General features: G+C 37.3%; 1 protein-coding gene across 1 annotated transcript in view; it reads right to left on the bottom strand.

Annotated features, from left to right (window-relative positions):
- CFAP47 (cilia and flagella associated protein 47) overlaps nucleotides 1-17,510 on the bottom strand; it is a 508,878-nt gene extending 491,368 nt beyond the window's left edge. Inside the window, exons 1-2 of the mRNA XM_030933635.1 lie at nucleotides 17,289-17,510; nucleotides 13,091-13,242 (exon numbers count right to left, since the gene is read on the bottom strand). Coding sequence (XP_030789495.1) covers nucleotides 13,091-13,242; nucleotides 17,289-17,510 — 374 coding nt within the window. The remainder of the gene's footprint in view (nucleotides 1-13,090; nucleotides 13,243-17,288) is intronic.
- Between the last annotated feature and the right edge of the window lie 1,904 nt (nucleotides 17,511-19,414).

Below are 19,414 nucleotides of genomic sequence, written 5' to 3'. Positions count from 1 at the left end.
CCAGACCTTATGGTTGTCTTCCCTTGTTCCATAAAAATCGCTATTATTCTATTCTTTTTCAAGGTGCACTGATTTCATATTGTTCAAACACACATGTTTTACAATCAATTTGTACAGTTAACACAATTATCACAGTGGTCCTGAGGTGACGTACATCCTCAGCTTACAAAGATAACAGGATTAACAGATTAAAGACAGGCATAAGAAATCATAAAAGTATTATTTGAGAACTGATAAATATTAAGATGAAATCTTCACAATTTATGTTCCTCTGCCATGGCTCCAGCTGGTCTCTCCATTCGGGGTCCCTGATTTCCCATAACAAGGATCCTTGGCCCCAATGGGGCAATCAGCATAGATGAGTGAGGGCTTGTGTCCCACATTGAAATGAGAGGGATGAGGTGACAGCATATGTTGATCTGTGTGATGGTTACATAAGTTATGACCTAATTCAAAGCTTATTGTGCTGTATGAAAAAGAAAACCAGAGGACTTGCACAACCTGACTTTCAGACTCACTCTAAGTTGTTATAAACAAGGCAGTGTGCAAGCAGCATTGGGAGACCCAAATACATAAACAGACTGACTTGGCAGACCTGAAACTGACCCACAGCTATAAGATCCATAGGGTTTTTTTGTTTGTTTATTAATTTCTTTTTTTTTTTCTTTTATTAAAGTATCTTATTTTTAAATAGTAACACTTACTATATATAAGTCATTACCTCTTTACAAGTGTTCAAACTAATGATGAAACTCATAGATATTTTTAAATATAAAAGAAGGTCATAGTTTTGGGAGACACATGAAAAAAAGCTCTGAAAATCACTAATTATATCATCTACCAACTAGGGCACTTTTGTTAGTCCAGGTTGATGTGCGAAAACGTAGAAATCAAACATGTAATTTCTCTGTTTTCTTTCTTCTTTTTTCAGGGTTCACTCCACAACAAATAGAAGGATCATTGCATGTCTGACCTATATACAGAAAGTCTAAAGTAAAAATAAATGTGCTCACTCCAAGACAGGTTTTTTAATCACATCCCAGTCATGCCATTATGGAGTAGTTCAGATCCAGCTGGACTAAGTTTACTCACAAAACATTCACTCAATATATACAATTTAGATTATAGAAAAAAATAAAACTCTCCTGGACCTCAAGAATTTTACAATCTAATGGAGAGAAACAAACAAATACAAACTTCTGGTCCAGAAAATATAGCATAAACCCATTTTTTCCTGTTCCTTCTACTAAACACAACTATAAACCCTGAAAATGGTACACGAGGCAAGCAAAAGAGAATGATGAAAGGTGGTGAAAAGGAGAGATGGCTGATTTAGAACTCTGGGACTGCAGAAACAATAGCAGCAGGGTGTCTTACAATTCCCCCACCAACAGAGAAAGGCCACGCAGACCCAGTATTCTTTGCCTGCTGACCTAGTTAGAATCATTCTTTTTCTGGATCAAACAGGAGCCCCCCTGAACACACCAGGTGAGCCAGACAATGCCAGCCTGGGGATCAATTAAGAGGTATACCAATCATAAGTGACAAGGGGAAGCACTCTCCTTCTACTCCAGGCCTGAGATCCTGCAGAAGAGGAGTTCTCTTTCTCAGGAGTTCACCTCCTGAGAAAAGGAGCTTTCTGTCCAAAGGCACCAAGGTAGTTTGGGGAAACCAGGGGAAAAAAAAAGAAAGAAAAGAAAAAAAAAAAAAAAACCAGCAATTGCAAGCAGCTATATCTGAAAAGCCTCTTTGTCACTGCTGGCTCAAACCTCTCCTTTTTCACTCAGAGACACCTGGAAAGGTGAGCAGGACCCGCAAGAGATCTAGATACAGCAACTGGCCCAGTACAACAGACTTCTTTGCCCCATAAGTCAGATTTCTCTATCTGCTCAGAAGACCTGGGCAGCCAGAGGGGTACTTGTATAGGGTTCTTACCACATTTCTCCTCTACCAAGAGACATATGGCAGTCAGGCCTGAGAAAAAAAAAAAAATTGCCTCCACTCCTTCAGGAAGCACCAACAGAAGACAGTGGGAGCAGTAGTGATAACACATAAACAAAATGGATCAAAATAATACCGCAAACATACTGAAAACTAAATTGTCATCACAACCACAGCATACAAAATAGGCTAAGAAAAACATGCTGAACATAAATGGGGTGTGTGCCTGTTAAAATAACAGATTTAAATAAGACCCAGAGTCTCCTAACATAACAGAAAAAAACATTTAGCATTCAATTAAATATCACCTGTCATAACCAGGAACCAAAAAAATAACAATTTTGATGAGAGCAGACAATCAACAGATGTCAACCAAGATGAACCTCAGGTTGAAATTATTGGGCAAGGATTTTAAAGCAACTGACAAAAAAAAAAAATGCTGCAACAAGCAATTTCAAGTTTTTTTTTTTTGAAATTAATGAATAAATAGAAAATCTCAGTAAATAAATACAAGTTATAAAAAAGAATCAAACGGAAATTACAGAATTGAATACTACAATAACCAAAATAAAAACATAGTGATGAACACAATACCAGGATGGAGATAACAGAAGATAAAATGAGTGAAATGGAAGCTAGATTAATAGAATTCACCTAGACTTGACAGAGACTGAGAGAGAAAGAGAAAAATATGAGCAAAGTCTCATGGGCCTGTGGGACAATAATAAATGATCCAATATTTGCATCATTAAAGTCTCAGAAGAAGAGAAGAAAGAGAAAGGGGTTGAAATAATAGTTAAATGCTAATAATGGCTAAAACTTCCAAAACTTGGCAACAGACACTGACATACAAATTCAAAAAGCTGAGTGAACCCAAACCTGATAAACTCAAAGAAAATCATGTCAAGGCATATCATAATTAAACTTTTGAAAACAAAAGATAAAAACAAAAATCATGAAATCAGCCAGAGAGAAAGAATGTGTTCCATATAGAGAAGCACCAAATTAAATGAATGCACGTATCATATCTGACGCCACGGAGTCCAGAAGGAAGTGTCACAATATTTTTCAAGTACTGAAAGAAAAAGAAAACTGTCAACTGAAAACTCGATATTTGTTAAAACTATGTTTGATAATGAAGAAGAAATACAGACATTAGACAAAGAAAAACTAAAAGAACTTGTCACTAGCAAACACACCCTTAAAGATCATCTAAAAACATTCTTCAAGTGGGCAGAGCAAGAAGGCAGAATAGAAGGCTCCACCTATCATCCCTCCTACAAGGACACCAATTTAACTACTATCTATACGGAAAAAAAAAAAAAAGCAACTTTGTAAGAACCAAAAATCAGGTGAGCACTCACAGTACCTGGTTTGAACTTCATATCACCAAAAGAGGCATCCAAGAGTGTAGGAAACACAGTTTCCTTTGTCAACCCTCCCCAACTCCCGCAGTGGCAGCATGGCAAGGAGAGAGAATCTGTGCATTTGAGGGAGGAAGAGCACAGCAATTGTGAGACACTGCATTGAACTCAGTGCTGCCCTGTCACAGCAGAAAGTAAAACAGGGGAACTAAGCTGATGCCTGCCCATGGGGGGAACATTTAAACCAGCCCTAGCCAGAGAGGAATCACCTATCCCAGTGGTCACGACTTGAGTTCTAGCAAGCCTTGCCACCATGAGCTATCATGCTCTAGGACCCTAGAGAAACTTGAAAGGCAGTCAAGGCCACAAGGACTGTAACTTCTAGACGAGTTCTAGTGTTAAACTGGGGTCAAAGTCAGTGGACATGGGGAGACACGCAACTTACTGAGACACCAGCTGGTGTGGCTAGGGGAGTGCTTGTGCCAACCCTTCCCCAACCCTAGGCTGCACAGCTCATGGCTCCAAAAGAGAACCCTTCCTTCTACTTGAGGAGAGAAGAGGCAAGAATAAAGAGGACTTTGTCTTGAATCTTGGATACCAGCTCAGACACGGCAGGATAGAGCACCCGTCAGAGGTGTAAGGTCACCTTTCCAGGCCCTAACTCACACATGACATTTCTAGACACACCCTGGGCCAGAAGGAAAGCTATTGCCTTGAAGGGAAGGACCCAGTCCTGGCAGGATTCATCACCTGCTGACTAAAGAGCCCTTGGGCCCTGAGTAACCAGCAGTGATACCTAAGTAGTGTGCCATGGGCCTTGGGTGACACTTGGAAATTTGCTGGCTTCAGGTGAGATTCAGCACATTCCCAGCTGTGGTGGCTACAGGGCAAGACTCCTTCCACCTGACACAAGTGGAGGGAAAAGTAAAAGTGTTTTATCTAATACCTTAGGTGTCAGCTTGGCCACAGAGGTATAGAACACCAAGCAGGCCTTTGGGCATCCTGATTCCAGGCCTTAACTCTTGGATGGCATTTCTGGACCTGCCCTGGGCCATAAGGGAGTTCACTACCCTGAAGGATGAGTCCCAGGCTAAACAACATTAACCACAAGCTGACTAAGGAGACCTTTGACCTTAAGAGAACATCAGCAGTAAGCTTGGCAGTACACCTTGTGGGCCAGTGGTGGTGGCGGCCATAGGGTGAGGTCCCTCTGCCTCTGGAAAGGGAAGGAAAGACTGGGAAGAACAGTGTCATGTGGTTTGAGTACCAGCTCAGCCACAGTACAATAGGTAGACTTCTAAGGTACTTTACCCCAGTCCCTTGTTCCTGGATGGTACCCCTGGACCCACCCAGAAAACTCTCCAGAACATTAGACTGAGCAAAGATTTATTGAGTAGCACCCCACAAGCACAGGCAACCAAAGCAAAAATTGGCAACTAGGATCACATCAAGTAAAAAAACTTGTGCACAGCAAAGGAAACAATCAACAAAGTAAAGAGACAACCCACAGTATGGGAAAAATATTTGCAAACTACACATCTGACAAACGATTAATAACCAGAATATATAAGGACCTCAAACAACTCTCTAGGAAAAAATCAGTAGTTAAATTTAAAAATGGGCAAAAAGTTTGAATAGACATTTCTTGAAAGAAGATATACAAATGGCAAACAGTCACATGAAAAAGTGCTCAACATCACTGATCATCAGGGAAATGCAAATCAAAACTACAGTGAGATATCATCTCACCCCAATTAAAATGGCTTTTATCCAAATGTTAGGAAATAACAAATGCTAGCAAGGATGTGGAGAAAAGGTAACCCTCATACACTGCTGGTAGGAATGTAAATTAGTACAACCACAAAGCAAAAGAGAACAGTTTGGAGGCTCCTCAAAAAACTATAAACAGAGCTACCATAAGATCCAGCAATCTCACTGCTCAGTATATACCCAAAGAAAGGAAATCAGTATATTGAAGGGATATCTGCACTCTCGTGTTTATTGTAGCATTATTCACAGTAGCCAAGAATTGGAAGCAACTCAAGTGTCCATCAACAGATGAATGGATAAAGAAAATGTGCTACATAAACACAATGAAGTACTATTTGGCCATAAAAACTGAGATCCAGTCATTTACAACAACATAGATGTAACTAGAGGTCATTATGTTAAGTGAATTAAGCCAGACACAGAAAGCAAGCATTCTATTTCTCTCTTATTTGTGTGATCTAAAAAATAAAATAATTGAACTCATGAAGATAAAGAGTAGAAGGATGGTTACCAGAGGCTAGGAAGAGTAGTTGGGGGTGGGAAAGAAGGGGGAGGGTTAATGCATGCAAAAATATAGTTAGAAACAATAAATAATAAGACCTGGTATTTACTATCACAACAAGGTGACCATAGTAAAAAATAATTTAATTGTAGATTTAAAAATAACTGAAAGACTGTAACTGGATTATTTGTAACACAGGGATAAATGCTTGAGGTGATGGATACCTCATTTACCTTGATGTGATTATTAGTCATTGCATGCCTGTATCAAAATATCTCATGTAAACCTTAAATATATACACATACTATGTACCCATAAAAATTAAATATGGCCAGGTGCAGTGGCTCATGCCTGTAATCCCAGCACTTTGGGGGGCCAAAGTGGGCAGATCACAAAGTCAAGAGACCAAGACCATCCTGGCCAACCTGGTGAAACCCTATCTCTACTAAAAATAAAAAAATTAGCTGGGCGTGGTGGTGCGTGCCTGAAATCCCAGCTACTCGGGAGGCTGAGGCAGGAGAATCACTTGAACTCGGGAGGCGGAGGTTGCAGTGAGCCGACGTCGCACCCCTGCACTCCAGACTGACGACAGAGTGAGACTCTGCCAAAATATATATATATATATATATATATATATTAAATATAATAAAGTTCTTCAGAAAGTCAGGAAATAATAAAAGAGAGAATCTTGGAGTATCAGAAAGAAAAAAATGGAGCAGGCTGGGCATAGTGGCTCACATCTGTAATCCCAGCACTTTGGGAGGCCAAGGTGGGAGGATTGCTTGAGCCAAGAAGTTTGAGACCAGCCTGCACAACATAGTGAAACCCCACCTCTACAAACATTAAAAGTGCATGGTGGCGTGCACTTGTAATCCCAGCTACTCAGGAGGCTGAGGCAAGAGAATCGCTTGAAGCCAGGAGGTGGAGGTTGCAGTGAGCCAAGTCTCAATCCAGCCTGGGCGACAGAGGGAGACTCCGTCTCAAAAAATAAAAAAGAAAGAAAAAGAACGAGAAGAAAGAGAAGAAAGAGAAGAAGAAGAACGAAAGAAAGCAGAAAGAAAGAAAGAAGAAGAAAGAAAGAAAGAAAGAAAGAAAGAAAAAAGAAAGAAAGAAAGAAGAAAGAAAGAAAAGAAAGAAAAGAAAGAAAGAAAGAAAGAAGAAGAAAGAGAAAGAAAGAAGAAGAAAAAGAAAGAAAGAAGAAAGAAAAGAAAGAAAAGAAAGGAAGGAGGAAGGAAGGAAGAAGGAAGGAAGGAAGGAAGGAAGGAAGGAAGGAAGGAAGGAAGGAAAGAGGGAGAGAGAGAAAGAGAGAGAAGAGAAAGAAAGAGAAAGAAAGAAAGAAGAAGGAAGGAAGGGAGGAAGGGAGGCGGGAGGGAGGGGAAGGGAGGAAGGGGGAAAGAAGAAGAAGAAAGAAAGAGAAAGAAAAAGAGAGAGGAGAAAGAAAAGAAAGAAAGAAAGAGAAAGAAGAAGAAAGAAAGAAAGAAAGAAAAGAAGAAGAAAGAAAGAAGAAAGAAGAAAGAAAGAAAGAAAGAAAGAAAGAAAGAAAAGAAGAAATAAAGAAAAAGAGAAGAAAGAAAGAGAAAGAAAGAAAGAAAGAAAGAAAAAAAGAAAGAAAGAAAGAAGAAACCAATGAAAGTGAAGGCAAGGACAGGGAAGGAGCAAGCCTCCCTTCTTATTAAGGAGGACGGATGGCAGGAAGAGGGAGGACAGGAAGACGAATCCGGAAGGGATGGAAGGAATTAATGAAGGAAGTAAGTAGGAAGGAAGGAAGGAAAGAAAGAAATTAGCCAGGCTTGGTGGTGCATGTTTGTAGTCCAAGCAACTTGCGCGGCTGAGGTAGGAGGAACATTAGAGCCCAGAAACTTGAGGTTGCAGTGACCCATGTTGACACCATTGAACTCCAACCTGGGCAACAGAGGAAGACCCTGCCTCAAAAAAGAGAAAGGAGGGAAGCAAGGAAAGAAGAAAGGGAGGGAGGGAGGGAGGAAGCAAAGAAGGAAGGAAAGGAGGGAGGGAGGGAGGAACAATGGAAATAGCAAAACACTAGCTACATACAATCAGCTATATTTTTTCTCATAAGTTTTATAAATTATATTTGATGATGAGAACAAGAATCCTAACACCCTTAGATACTCAAGATAGCAATATTTAAAAGTAGGGAAAGAAAAAAAGACTTGGATGGAAATGAAGCTTCTACGCTTCACTTAAAGTGACAAAATGTTTATGCCACTAGAATATTATATCACGTATGTATATTGAAATACCCAGAGAAACCACTACAATAATTATGCAAAGAGATGTAAAAAAATAGTATAAATACATCAAGACGCAATCCTAAAATAACCTTCAATTAACCTACAGGATTGCAAAAATGAGAAACAGAAGTATGAGAAACAAAGAGAACAATGAGAAAACAATAAACAAGCAGACAAGTTATAGCATACACAAATTAACTTCAATATAAATAGTCTAGATACAACAATCAAAAGACAGAGGTTGAAAATATGGGGAAGGGAACCATTGCCCAACTATATGCTGCTGCTTAGAAGAAACTCATTTTAAATTCAAGGCCATAGTAGGGTGAAAGTAAACAAATAGGAAACAACATAGTATTCAAATTTTACTTAGAAAAAAAGTGCAAAAAGCTACATTAATATATCATAGAGGCTTCAGTGCAAGAAAATCACCATGAACAAAGAGGGATATTATATATAATAAAAGGATCAATCTAACAGAAAGGAATAATGATCATAAATAGGTCCATAATAAACCTGTGGAAATTAACACACTTTTAAATAATCCAGGAGTCAAAGGGAAAGTTTAAAAAAATTAACTACATAAAACTGAGTCAAAATAAAAATATAACATATAAAAATTTGTAGGACACAGCTAAAGCAGTGCTGAGGGTCATTTATAACATTACATATTTACATTAGAAATGAGAAATTGTCTCAAACTCATTGTCTAATTTCCAATATCAAAAACTAGAACAAGAGCAATATTAATTCAAATCAAGCAGAATAAAAGTAATAATAGAGAGCAGCAATCAACAGAATTTAAAATAAAATGATAGGAAAGTCAATGATAGAAAGCTGATTCTTCGGAAAAAAAATCAATAAAGTTGATAAACCACTAGCAATACTTTAAAAAAGGACAAAATACACACATGTTCAACATCAGAAATGAAAGAAAGGATATCACTACAGATGCAGCAGCTTATTATTTATTTAAAAATAATAAGAAAAAAATTCTAACAACTCTAAAATAATACATTTGACAACTTCGAATTGGAAGAATTCCGTGGAAATGAGAAACTACAGTAACTCAACCAACATAATAATATAGGCAGTATGAATAGCCCTATAAGAATTAAAAAACAAAATTCATAATTTAACACATTCTGAAAGAAAAATCTCCAGGCCAGACAGTTCCACTAGAGAATTCTACCATTTAAATAATTGTTATCAATATTAAATAAGTTCTTCTAGAATACAGAAGAGGGAGCATTTCCAAATTCATTTATGAGGCTGGCACTATCCTGAGAGCAAAACCATACAATGACAATAAAAAAAAGTAAACCAATCAATCAATCAAACAAACTATAAACCAATATCACTAATAAACTTGGACACAATAATCCCTAATAAAACATGAGCAAATCAAAATCCAGAATATATAAAAAGAATGATACATGATGAGCCACACTCTGACACCCAGGCTGAAGTGCATTGGCATGATTTCAGCTCACTGCAACCTCCACCTCCCAGGCTCAGGTGATTCTTGTGCCTCAGCCTTCCAAGTAGCTAAGATTACAAGTGTGCACCACCGCACCCAGCTAATTTTTGTATTTCTAGTAGAGACGAGGTTTCTCCATGTTGGCCAGGCTGGTCTCGAACTCCTGGCCTCAAGTGATCCGCCTGCCTCAGCCTCCCGAAGTGCTGGGATTACAAGGGTGAGCCACCGAGCCCACTTTCACCACTCTCACACAACATAATACTGAAAGTTCTAGCCATGGAAATAAAGCAAGAAAAAAAGGTAAAAAGCATATACTTTGGAATGGGAAAAAACACACAAATGAACTATCCCTGTCTGCAGATGACACAATTATCTACATATAAGATGGCAAAGAATCTAGAAAACATACAAAAACCTCCTAAAAAGGGAGTTCAGCAAGGTTAGAGGATACAGTGTCAACAAACAAAAATCAATCACTTCTCTGTATATAGCAACAAGGAATATGCAGTAACCAAAATTAAAAACACAATATTATTTGCAATCACTCCAAAGAAAATGAAATAGTTATATAGTTAACAACACATGTAGAGAATCTCTGTGCTGAAAATTATAAAATATTGATAAAAGAAATCAAAGAAGACCCAAATAAATGGAAAGACACAGCACATTCATATTTGGGGAGACTTACCATAGTAAAGATCTCAATTTCCCTCAAATTGATCTATAAGCTAAGCTCAATTATTCTCAAAATCCCAGCAATATTTTTTTTCAGGCTCAGAAAGATTATTCTAAAACTTACATGGAAAGGTAGAGATATTTTGATAACTAAACTAATGGTGACAAAGAATAACATGTGAAGAATTACTGTACACGATATTAAGAATTACTATATAGCAAAGGTAATCAAGGTAGCATGATGTTGGCAAACGTATGGATACGCAGATGAATGGAAAAATGCAGAACACAGAAATAGACCAATGCAGATTATGCTGAAGTGATTTTTATCAAGGGCATACAATTCAATGAAGGAAAATAGCTTTTTCAACAAATTTGGTCAGAGCAATTGAACATCTATAGGCAATAATTAGAACCTCAATGTAAACCACACTTTATACAAAAATTAATTCAAAATATATCATAGACTTAAATGTAAAACTTTAAAAGTTAAAAATAGGAGAAAATCTTCAACCATTATGATCAAGGGTTAGGCAAAGAGTTCTTAGACTTAACACTAAAAAGCAGTACTAATTTAAGGAAAATTGATAAATTGGACATCATTGAACATCATTAAAAAAAACGCTTTTGTTCTACAAAATACCCTGTTAAAAGGATGAAAAGTCAAACCTCAAACTGGGAGAGCATATTTGCAAGCTACATAACCATCAAAAGGCTTGTATCCAGAATATACAAAGAAATTACAAAACTCAATAATAAAGAGCAGTGTAATCAGAAAATGAGAAAAACACATTAACAGAGATTGCACTAGAGAGGGTACTCAGATGGCAAAGAAGCACCTGAAAATATGTTGTCAACATCATTAGTCATCGGGGAAATGCAAATTAAAACTATGGAGAGATTCCATTAAATATCTATCAGAATAGCTAAAATTTTTAAATAGTGATGAAAGCAAAAAATACTGGCAAATATATCATCCAAGTGGATTACTCATGTATCACTATTTGAAATGTAAAATGGTATAGGCGCTCTGAAAAGCAATTTGGGATTTTCTGTTAAACAAAATACATAATTACCATGTGACCCTACAATTACACTCATGAGCATTTATCCCAGAAAAAATAAAAACTTATGCTCACACAAAACTTGTACAAGAATACTAAAACAGCTTATTTGTGATAGCTAAAAACTGGAATCTGTCCCTTTGTTCTTCAACAGGTCAACTGTTAAACAAATATATATATATATAAAATAGAATACTACTCAGCAATAAAAAGGAACAAAATATTGATACATTCAACAACTTGGCTGAATCTCCTGCAAGGTTTTGCTGCAAGAAATGTTGCTGCAAGAAAAAAACAGAAGGCTACATAGTATGTGATTCAATTTATGTAATATATTTGAGATGACAAAAATTTTAGACAACAGATTAGCAGTATCCACAGTTTAGGGATTGTGGGTGTGAGGCAGAGGGGAAGTAGATACAGTTGTAATAAAGCAACAGGAGGGATTTTCTTGTGGTATTGGAACTGTTCACTATCTTGACTGTGGTGGTGGATACAAGAACCTACACAGGTGATAAAAAATGTATAGAAATTGATAACACACATGCACACACATATACACACACACACACACACCCCTTCCTTCAACCTTGTCCATCACACCAAAAGAGGGGCAGTGCTCTCCTTATATTGCAACCGTGGTGAGAAATAGACTTCTGATGAGAGAGGGCATCAGAAACAAGAAACAAAACTCTGGAAACAAGAAAAAAATCTGTTTTCGAGGACAGAAGCATCTTCAACCTGTCTCTCCATACATACCACAAACAAGCAAATCTAAGTGCCACTCATAGATAAGTCAAAGTGCAGAATGCATCCAAAATGGCTCTACTTAAATTGCAAAACACAAATTAAATATTTATACTGGGTTAATAGCTTGTTTTTTTTCCTACCATGTGTCTACAGTTTGATTCCTATGCAAAATGGGATGATGTGCTAAATCAGAACTTCTCAACAACACGAAGAAACAAAATAATTGAGGATCTAAATTTAGCTCATAGAAATGAAAAAGAAAGGGAATTTTTTTTTTTTTTTTTTTTTTTTTTGAGACAGGGTCTCACTTTGTCACCCAGACTGGAGTGCAGTGGCGTGATCTCAGCTCGCTGTAGCCTCTACCTCTTGGGTTCAAGTGATCCTCTTGCCTCAGCCCTACAAGTAGCTGGGACTACAGGCATGCACTACCACTCCCAGCTATTTTTTTTTTTTTTTTTTTTTTTTGTATTTTTTGTAGAGGTGAGGTTTCACCATGTTGCCCAGGCTGGTCTCCAACTCCTGAGCTCAAGCGATCCACCCACCTTGGCCTCCCAAAGTGCTAAGTACTAGGATTATAGGCATGAGCCACCGCACCCAGCTTGAATAAAAGGGAATTTTTTAAAAGGTATATATCTAATACCATGTAATCAGCAGAAAATATTCCAAATTAATTCTGTAGGTGTTGGGAAAATAGAGGCAAAAGAAAACACCTATGGAAACCACATTTTGCTGGGGAAAAGGAGGATCACACATGTATGTATATAAATAAAGAAACACTGTAAATTTTAACACTAATTTTGATAAATAAATTTACAATGAACAGAAATATACTTTTTAATATTAAAAAACAACAAATGAATCATCATTCATCCTGGTCAAATAAATAATTTGTAACAACCAAGTCAGTCACTTAGCTCTTTTTTATACTCATATCCATCCACATTTTTCAACCAGTCTCAGAAGAACAGCATTTTGACTTTTTTGACACCAAACATTTGCCTAATTTAAAATTTAGTGACGTGAACCTGACAATACTTTAAAATTAACTTAAAATGTGAATACAAGTTTGCAAAAATCCAATTATTAATACATTCAATTGTCGAATGTTATTTTATAAAAATAACAGAGAATGAGGTTTCATTTCTTACGAACGTTACAATTTTCTAAAAATGTGTCCTTTAAGTTCAACTGTAAGGAAACTATGTCAGAAAAAAATACAGAATATTACTTTGACCTTCATTTTTATTTAAAGAGTATTCAAAACGTCAGCATGAACTATGAAGATTACATACCCAATTAGAGGAATTTCTGTTGTTTTATTTTCTATTGAAATAAGTAGTCGGTCAAAAGTGTCTTCATCTTTATCAGGATGATATTCCACCATAGCTGTCATCTGAAGGCCAGAAGCAAGTTCTTTATCCAGACTGGTCAATATCAGTTTGAACTTCAGTGGGAGAAAGAGAATCAAATTATACATCTTAACTCCTTATAAAAAAAATATCGTGGCCGGGCACAATGCTTCACGCCTGTAATCCCAGCACTTTGGGAGGTGGAAGCCAGCAGATCATGAGTTCGGGAGATCGAAACCATCCTGGCCAACATGGTGAAACCCCATCTCTACTAAAATACAAAAAATTATCCAGGTGTGGTGGTGCCCACCTGTAGTCCCAGCTACTCGGGAGGCTGAGGCAGGGGAATTGTTTGAACCCAGAAGATGGAGATTGCGGTGAGCCGAGATTGCACCATTGCACCCCAGCCTGGGTGACAGAGCAAGACTCCATCTCAAAAAATAAATAAATAAACAACGTGAGCAACTATAGTTAGGAGTGTTATATTATTATCAAAGTACAGGCTCTATTCCTGCCCTAATGCCAAAGACTTTTTAATTTTATTTTTAATTGACAAATAATTGTATATATTCATTGAGTACAATATGATGTATTAATACAGGTATACATTGTGGAATGAGCAAATCGGGCTAATTAACATATCCATCACGTCACTTATTTATTTGTACTGGGAACATTTAAAATCCATTCTTTTAGCAATTCTGAGATATACAATACATTATTATTAACTATAGTCACCTTGCTTGCTTGTGTGATCACCCGAACTAATTCTTCCTGTTTAACTGAAATTTTGTACCCTTTGACCAACATTTTTCCTTTCTCTGCCCACCTCAACCCTCAGTCTTGGGTAACCACCATTCTACTCTCTCCTTCTACGAGTCTGAACTTTTATATTTCACATATAAGTGAGAGCATGTGATATTTGTCTTATGTACCTAAAGGCAAAGACTTAATGCTCATGTTTATATCTATCTGATTCTAGATCTTTAAGATATGCTTTCAAGAGTACACAACTTGAATCTGACAATGCAGGTAGCTAAGAAACATATAAATGCCAATAGGCTACTTTAAAAATATACATATAGAACTAATATGGCCTCTATTCTAAGAAGCTTAAAATCTAAATACAGAAAAAAGGAAGAACAACCTAATAAAAATGTTGCTCAATCATATACATACATAATATATACCCACATGCACGTACATATGTGTTTGTGCATAAATATACACACATATATATAAGCATATATATACACATATATATAAAAGTATATATATATATATTTATATACACATATATGTGTGTGTGTGTATATATATATATACTTTTTTTTTTTTGAGACGGAGTCTCGCTCTGTCACCAGGCTGGAGTGCAGTGGTGCAATCTTGGCTCACTGCAACCTCCACCTCCCAGGTTCAAGCAATTTTCCTGCCTCAGTCTCCTGAGTAGCTGGGAGGTACGCACCACCATGCCCAGCTAATTTTATATTTTTAATAGAGACGGGGTTTCACCATGTTGGCCAGGATGGTCTCAATCTCTTGACCTCGTGATCTACCCGCCTCAGCCTCCCAAAGTGCTGGGAATCACAAGCATAAGCCATCGTGCCCGGCCCTCATATGTATATTGTATATGCTTTATTCATGGGAGTTTGAGCTTCATAACTTGGAGGAAATATAAAAGAAGAATATAACGAAGAGGATAAAAACACTTTTGTTCTAGTAAGACATTTGCTTGATGCCGGGAAAAATATAAAGGGAGAAAAAAGAGAAATAATATCTGTTATGCATTTATAATGGGTCAAGCATTTTACATCTATTATCTTATGTAAATACACTTCTACAGTCCTGTGAGGCTGATATTAAGGCTCTCAGTATATAGATGAGGGAACTGGATATGTAAAGTATAATTAATGTCTGAAGTCACTCAGGAAGTGAAGATTCAAAAACATATCTATCTGACTCTAAATCATAAGCATTTCCTTCCCTTCAACTAGAAAGAGTCCCTCTCCTGAATATATAATCTCTTTAAGGAAGCAGACTACAAACCCCTTGAAAATTAAATATAAGCCAGGGACTAGTTAAGCGCCATATGAGTGATACAGACATAAGTGTCATGAAAATCCATGAGAGGACATGATTATTGTGGGCTAGGAAGGAGTGTACCTGGCCTTGTCTTAGAGAATGGATATTAAAAGTGGAGAAGAAGTGAGGAAGGTGCTCAATATAGGTGTAAAAATACATAGGGTCAATACAGGTTCTTGAGTCTGGGTGAAAAACAAGCACTGCTGTATGTTAGAGGAATCATTTTCTGAGTAATTATAGTAGTGATGATGACAATGACCTCTCCACAGCACCTTGTTTTTACTTTTTCTTATCCCCCACCCCCACAAGATGCACTTTTCACTATTTATCTAATTCCCTTTATGAAGGATCAGGAGTGTATTTCATAGTCTTGCAACAAAGGAAAATTCACACTGATATTGGCTTCTAACTAGTAAGCATATCTGGATGTTCTCTTGTCAATGTCAAGACTTGTGGAATGAATTGTTTTCTATTATATCCTAGATATAAACCAAAATGAAACCAATTATAATATTTTTCTTGTTACTGCACAGAAAGCATCCATACAAGTGTCCCCTGAACATCCATAAAATAGTGTTTGTCCACATCCAAACATTACCACCAGCTTGAGTTTCAAAAGAAAGTATTTTCAGATACACATTTAATTGTTCAATAAAATATGTGCTAAGGTAGTGAAATAACACAGCCTTTCCCTAATTTTACAGTATTTGGAGTAAGCAAGTACTTTTTGATTTAAAGAGGAGTCAATAGTCTCTTGAGATATACTTTTTAATAAAAATATTTAAATATAAAAATCATTAAAACCTGATTCCATCAATATGAAAGCCAAGGACAGGCCAAACTAATCTATGGTGTTAGAAATCACAGGGTGATTACTCCAGGTACTGTAAGGAAGAAGCACTGGTGATCTTGGGTGGTGAACATATTCTATTATTTGATCCAGGTGGTAGCTAATGGAAATTATATATCTAGCTATCTGTCTACACACACATATATATTTATTTTTTTGTAAATTCATCAAACTTTACTTTTGAGATCTGTGCACTTCAGTGTAAGTAAATAATACATCGATTTTTTAACAGAGCAAAAATTAGAACATGGAAGTCCTTTTTCTCATTGCTCTTCTAATCATTAACATAGGTTTTTCTACATATATACAAAGAAATATATGTAAATTTAATCTAAAATTATGGACATCTTTTTACTTCTGCACATATAAGTCAGGCTGTATTCAACACTATTTTTCATTAGGAATATCTCTTGAACTTTTCAGTTATTTATTGCTTATATTTCAAAAATTCTTATCACGTTTCCTAAATCAAAAATTTCCTGAGAAAATGTGATCATACTGAACTAATAATCACCCATTCACACACATGATATAAAATAACACAGTGAGATACAGAGGAAATTCTGCCCACTTTTAAATTATAAGATAGAAACACCCTCTCAGAACATTAACTATCTTGATGGTTAGATCTGTACTAAAACCCCCTCATTAGTTTCTAAGTTCTATGAGGGCAGGGCTGTGTCCATTCTGTATTCCTCATGTCTATTGCCTGTTATAGAGTAGGCGCTTAACAAATGCCTGTTATAGAGTAGGTGCTTAACAAATGTTTGTTAAAATATGAAATAATGAACCTTTCCACTAATCCTACAGTTCCTGGAGTTATCAGGCACTTTATGATTCAAAGGACAGTTAATAGATAATTTTGTTCTCATAATTCTTAAGGCAACAGCAAAATCATAAAACCAAGTTGCACAGATGTTGGGATTGTTAACAAGTTTCTAAACCCGGGTGGAAGAAATGGGGAGGCTCTAAGTCAGCTTTTCTCCACCCTGCCCTCCCCATCTCCTAATCCTTAATGAAACAGAAAACAAAGAGGGGGGAAAAAAAAAAAAAGAACACACACACAGAAACCTGTCACTGTTTCCCAGGAAGCCCAATCCTCCCTCCATCCCCGCAGGAGCCAGATGACTACTCCCTGGGGCAAAGAGAGACGCCGTGTGAGGAGGCACTCTCACAAGGTCCTTCTCCCAGTACCCCTTAGTGTGTCACCTGTGGCTTGATGGGTTCCTTAAATCGGATTTTCTGGTTCCAGCGGCCAAGATTATGCACAGTAATCGGGAGGCGGTACACCCTCCCGGCCATCGTGTCCAGGAACTTCACCTCAGCCGGGATCACCCGCAGCTGCATGTCTTTCCCCGGGCTACCCACATCCCGGGGGACGAGGGAACCCCTTTGGGTGTTCACGGTGAGGGAAGCCCTTTGGGTGTTCATGGCTGCCCTCTCAGTAGCCAGAAAACAGATGTGGATCTGTCCGGCCAAGGATTAGCGTCGACGACCGTCGCTAGGCAACCATCAGACGCCAAGCGCTAGTTTCAAGCCCTGCTCTCATTGGCGCCTCCCAACCTGCGCGAGTTGGTAACGCGAATAGAATAACCCTCAGGTCACAGGTGTCACCAGAGTAACTGAAAAACACTCTGTGGCAGCCCAAACGTCAGAGGCATCTCACTTTGCCATGGCCTGGCAAGGTATTAAAATCACAGAGGCTTAGTGGGCATTTTCCTGGACCTCTCTTAAGACCAAGTTTAAAGTACCATGCATTTCAAAGAAATCTGCCCACAGATGCACTGTAAACTGGCCTTATAATTCAATTAAAATTTAAATTTACAAAGAAAAAAAAAGATCAGTGAAAGTGATGTGCTCACGTGGTCTATTAAGGCAGTAAGATATAACAAAAAGGGAGAAATATAGGAGAAACAAAGTCAGTGTCTCCTAAATGTCCTGCTCAGTGGTCTCTACGTCAGCATTTCTGAATCAGAATGTTTCTTACAATAGCAAAATATTGGATTAATATGAATACCAATCAGTAGCGATGGATACAATAACTTACTGTTTATTTATGATGAATAATAATGTAGATCTGTGTTGATATAAGAGATATCCATTATACAGTATTAAATTTTAAAATTAACCAAATGGTATGCATATTGTGACACCTGTATCTTTTTAAGTGTACACACACACACACACACACACACACACACACAATGTAAAAGCAATCCTTTGGGTCTTTTGTTAAAACGCAGATTCTGTTTCAGTATGTCTGAAGCAAGGTCTAAGTATCTGTATTTATGACAAGCAAGCTCCCAGGTGATTACAATGCTTATGGTTCAGGGACCACGCATTGAATATAGAGGCTTTAGGAACCTTGTTATCTATTCCAGGGTCTTCATTTGTGAAATGGTGTTACTCAGGAGATAGAGATCACACATCTTCGCTGCTAGATGAGGACTTTCCCAACAAACTCATATTCACATTGCCCAGTCCCTACTCTCTCCTCGTCCTTCTTCTATTATCTAAGAGTTTCAAAATATACCACGCGCTTTCATTTCCTCCTTGCTACTGCACATTATGTTCACTCTGAGAATGGCCTCTCCATCTGCCAGCCAGTCAGTCATTCTTCAACAGTAAAACCTTTCCCACAACACTTTTACAAGGTTCTCACAGAACCAAGATGATAAAGATTTCTTGCTTCATTTTCTACAAGGATGCAGATATTAATAAGTAGTTCTAAATGCAAAGACAAGTAGTCACATTTCTTGGAACTGCTGTCAATAGTTGAAAAATAGCAGAAGTGGTGACTATTATTTGTAAATTCTTAGGAACTGATAGATGCAAACCATTGACATTATCTTTCAAAATTCTATGTATCTTGGTTTAACAAGTGGGAGATGTGAATCATGGCTGGAATTTTTATACTAGTCGCTACTACCATATCACAATACAAATCCTGTCCATGTTCCTGAGCCCCTAAGCGGGACAAGTTTACAGCACTGAAATAACAACAGCTCATATAACTTGACTGAATCAAGACCATAGTTCATACAAAGCCCCTCAATCAATTTCTGAAAAAATTGCAAACTCCACCAAAGAAGCCTCAAAACTCCCTATTTTTTACTCTCAAGGAGAAAACCCAAGTCTGGACTTCTGTTTATAATCCAAAGATATAGCAATAAAAATCAAATGAAGAACAATTTTGTTTATGTGTTCTGCTGGTGTTCTCATCAACAAAGGAGGAATGTCACTTAGGTCTACAAGTTCAACAAGGCTAAAGCTCAATCCATTGTCCTTAGTAACTATACATAAACCTTCTTGACTTCTTATATATTCTTTTATCC

The sequence above is a fragment of the Rhinopithecus roxellana genome, chromosome 7 (assembly GCF_007565055.1).
Source record: "Rhinopithecus roxellana isolate Shanxi Qingling chromosome 7, ASM756505v1, whole genome shotgun sequence".
Classification (NCBI taxonomy): domain Eukaryota; kingdom Metazoa; phylum Chordata; class Mammalia; order Primates; family Cercopithecidae; genus Rhinopithecus; species Rhinopithecus roxellana.
Note: the sequence above shows the minus strand (reverse complement) of the source record. Positions and strands in the feature narration are given on the sequence as shown.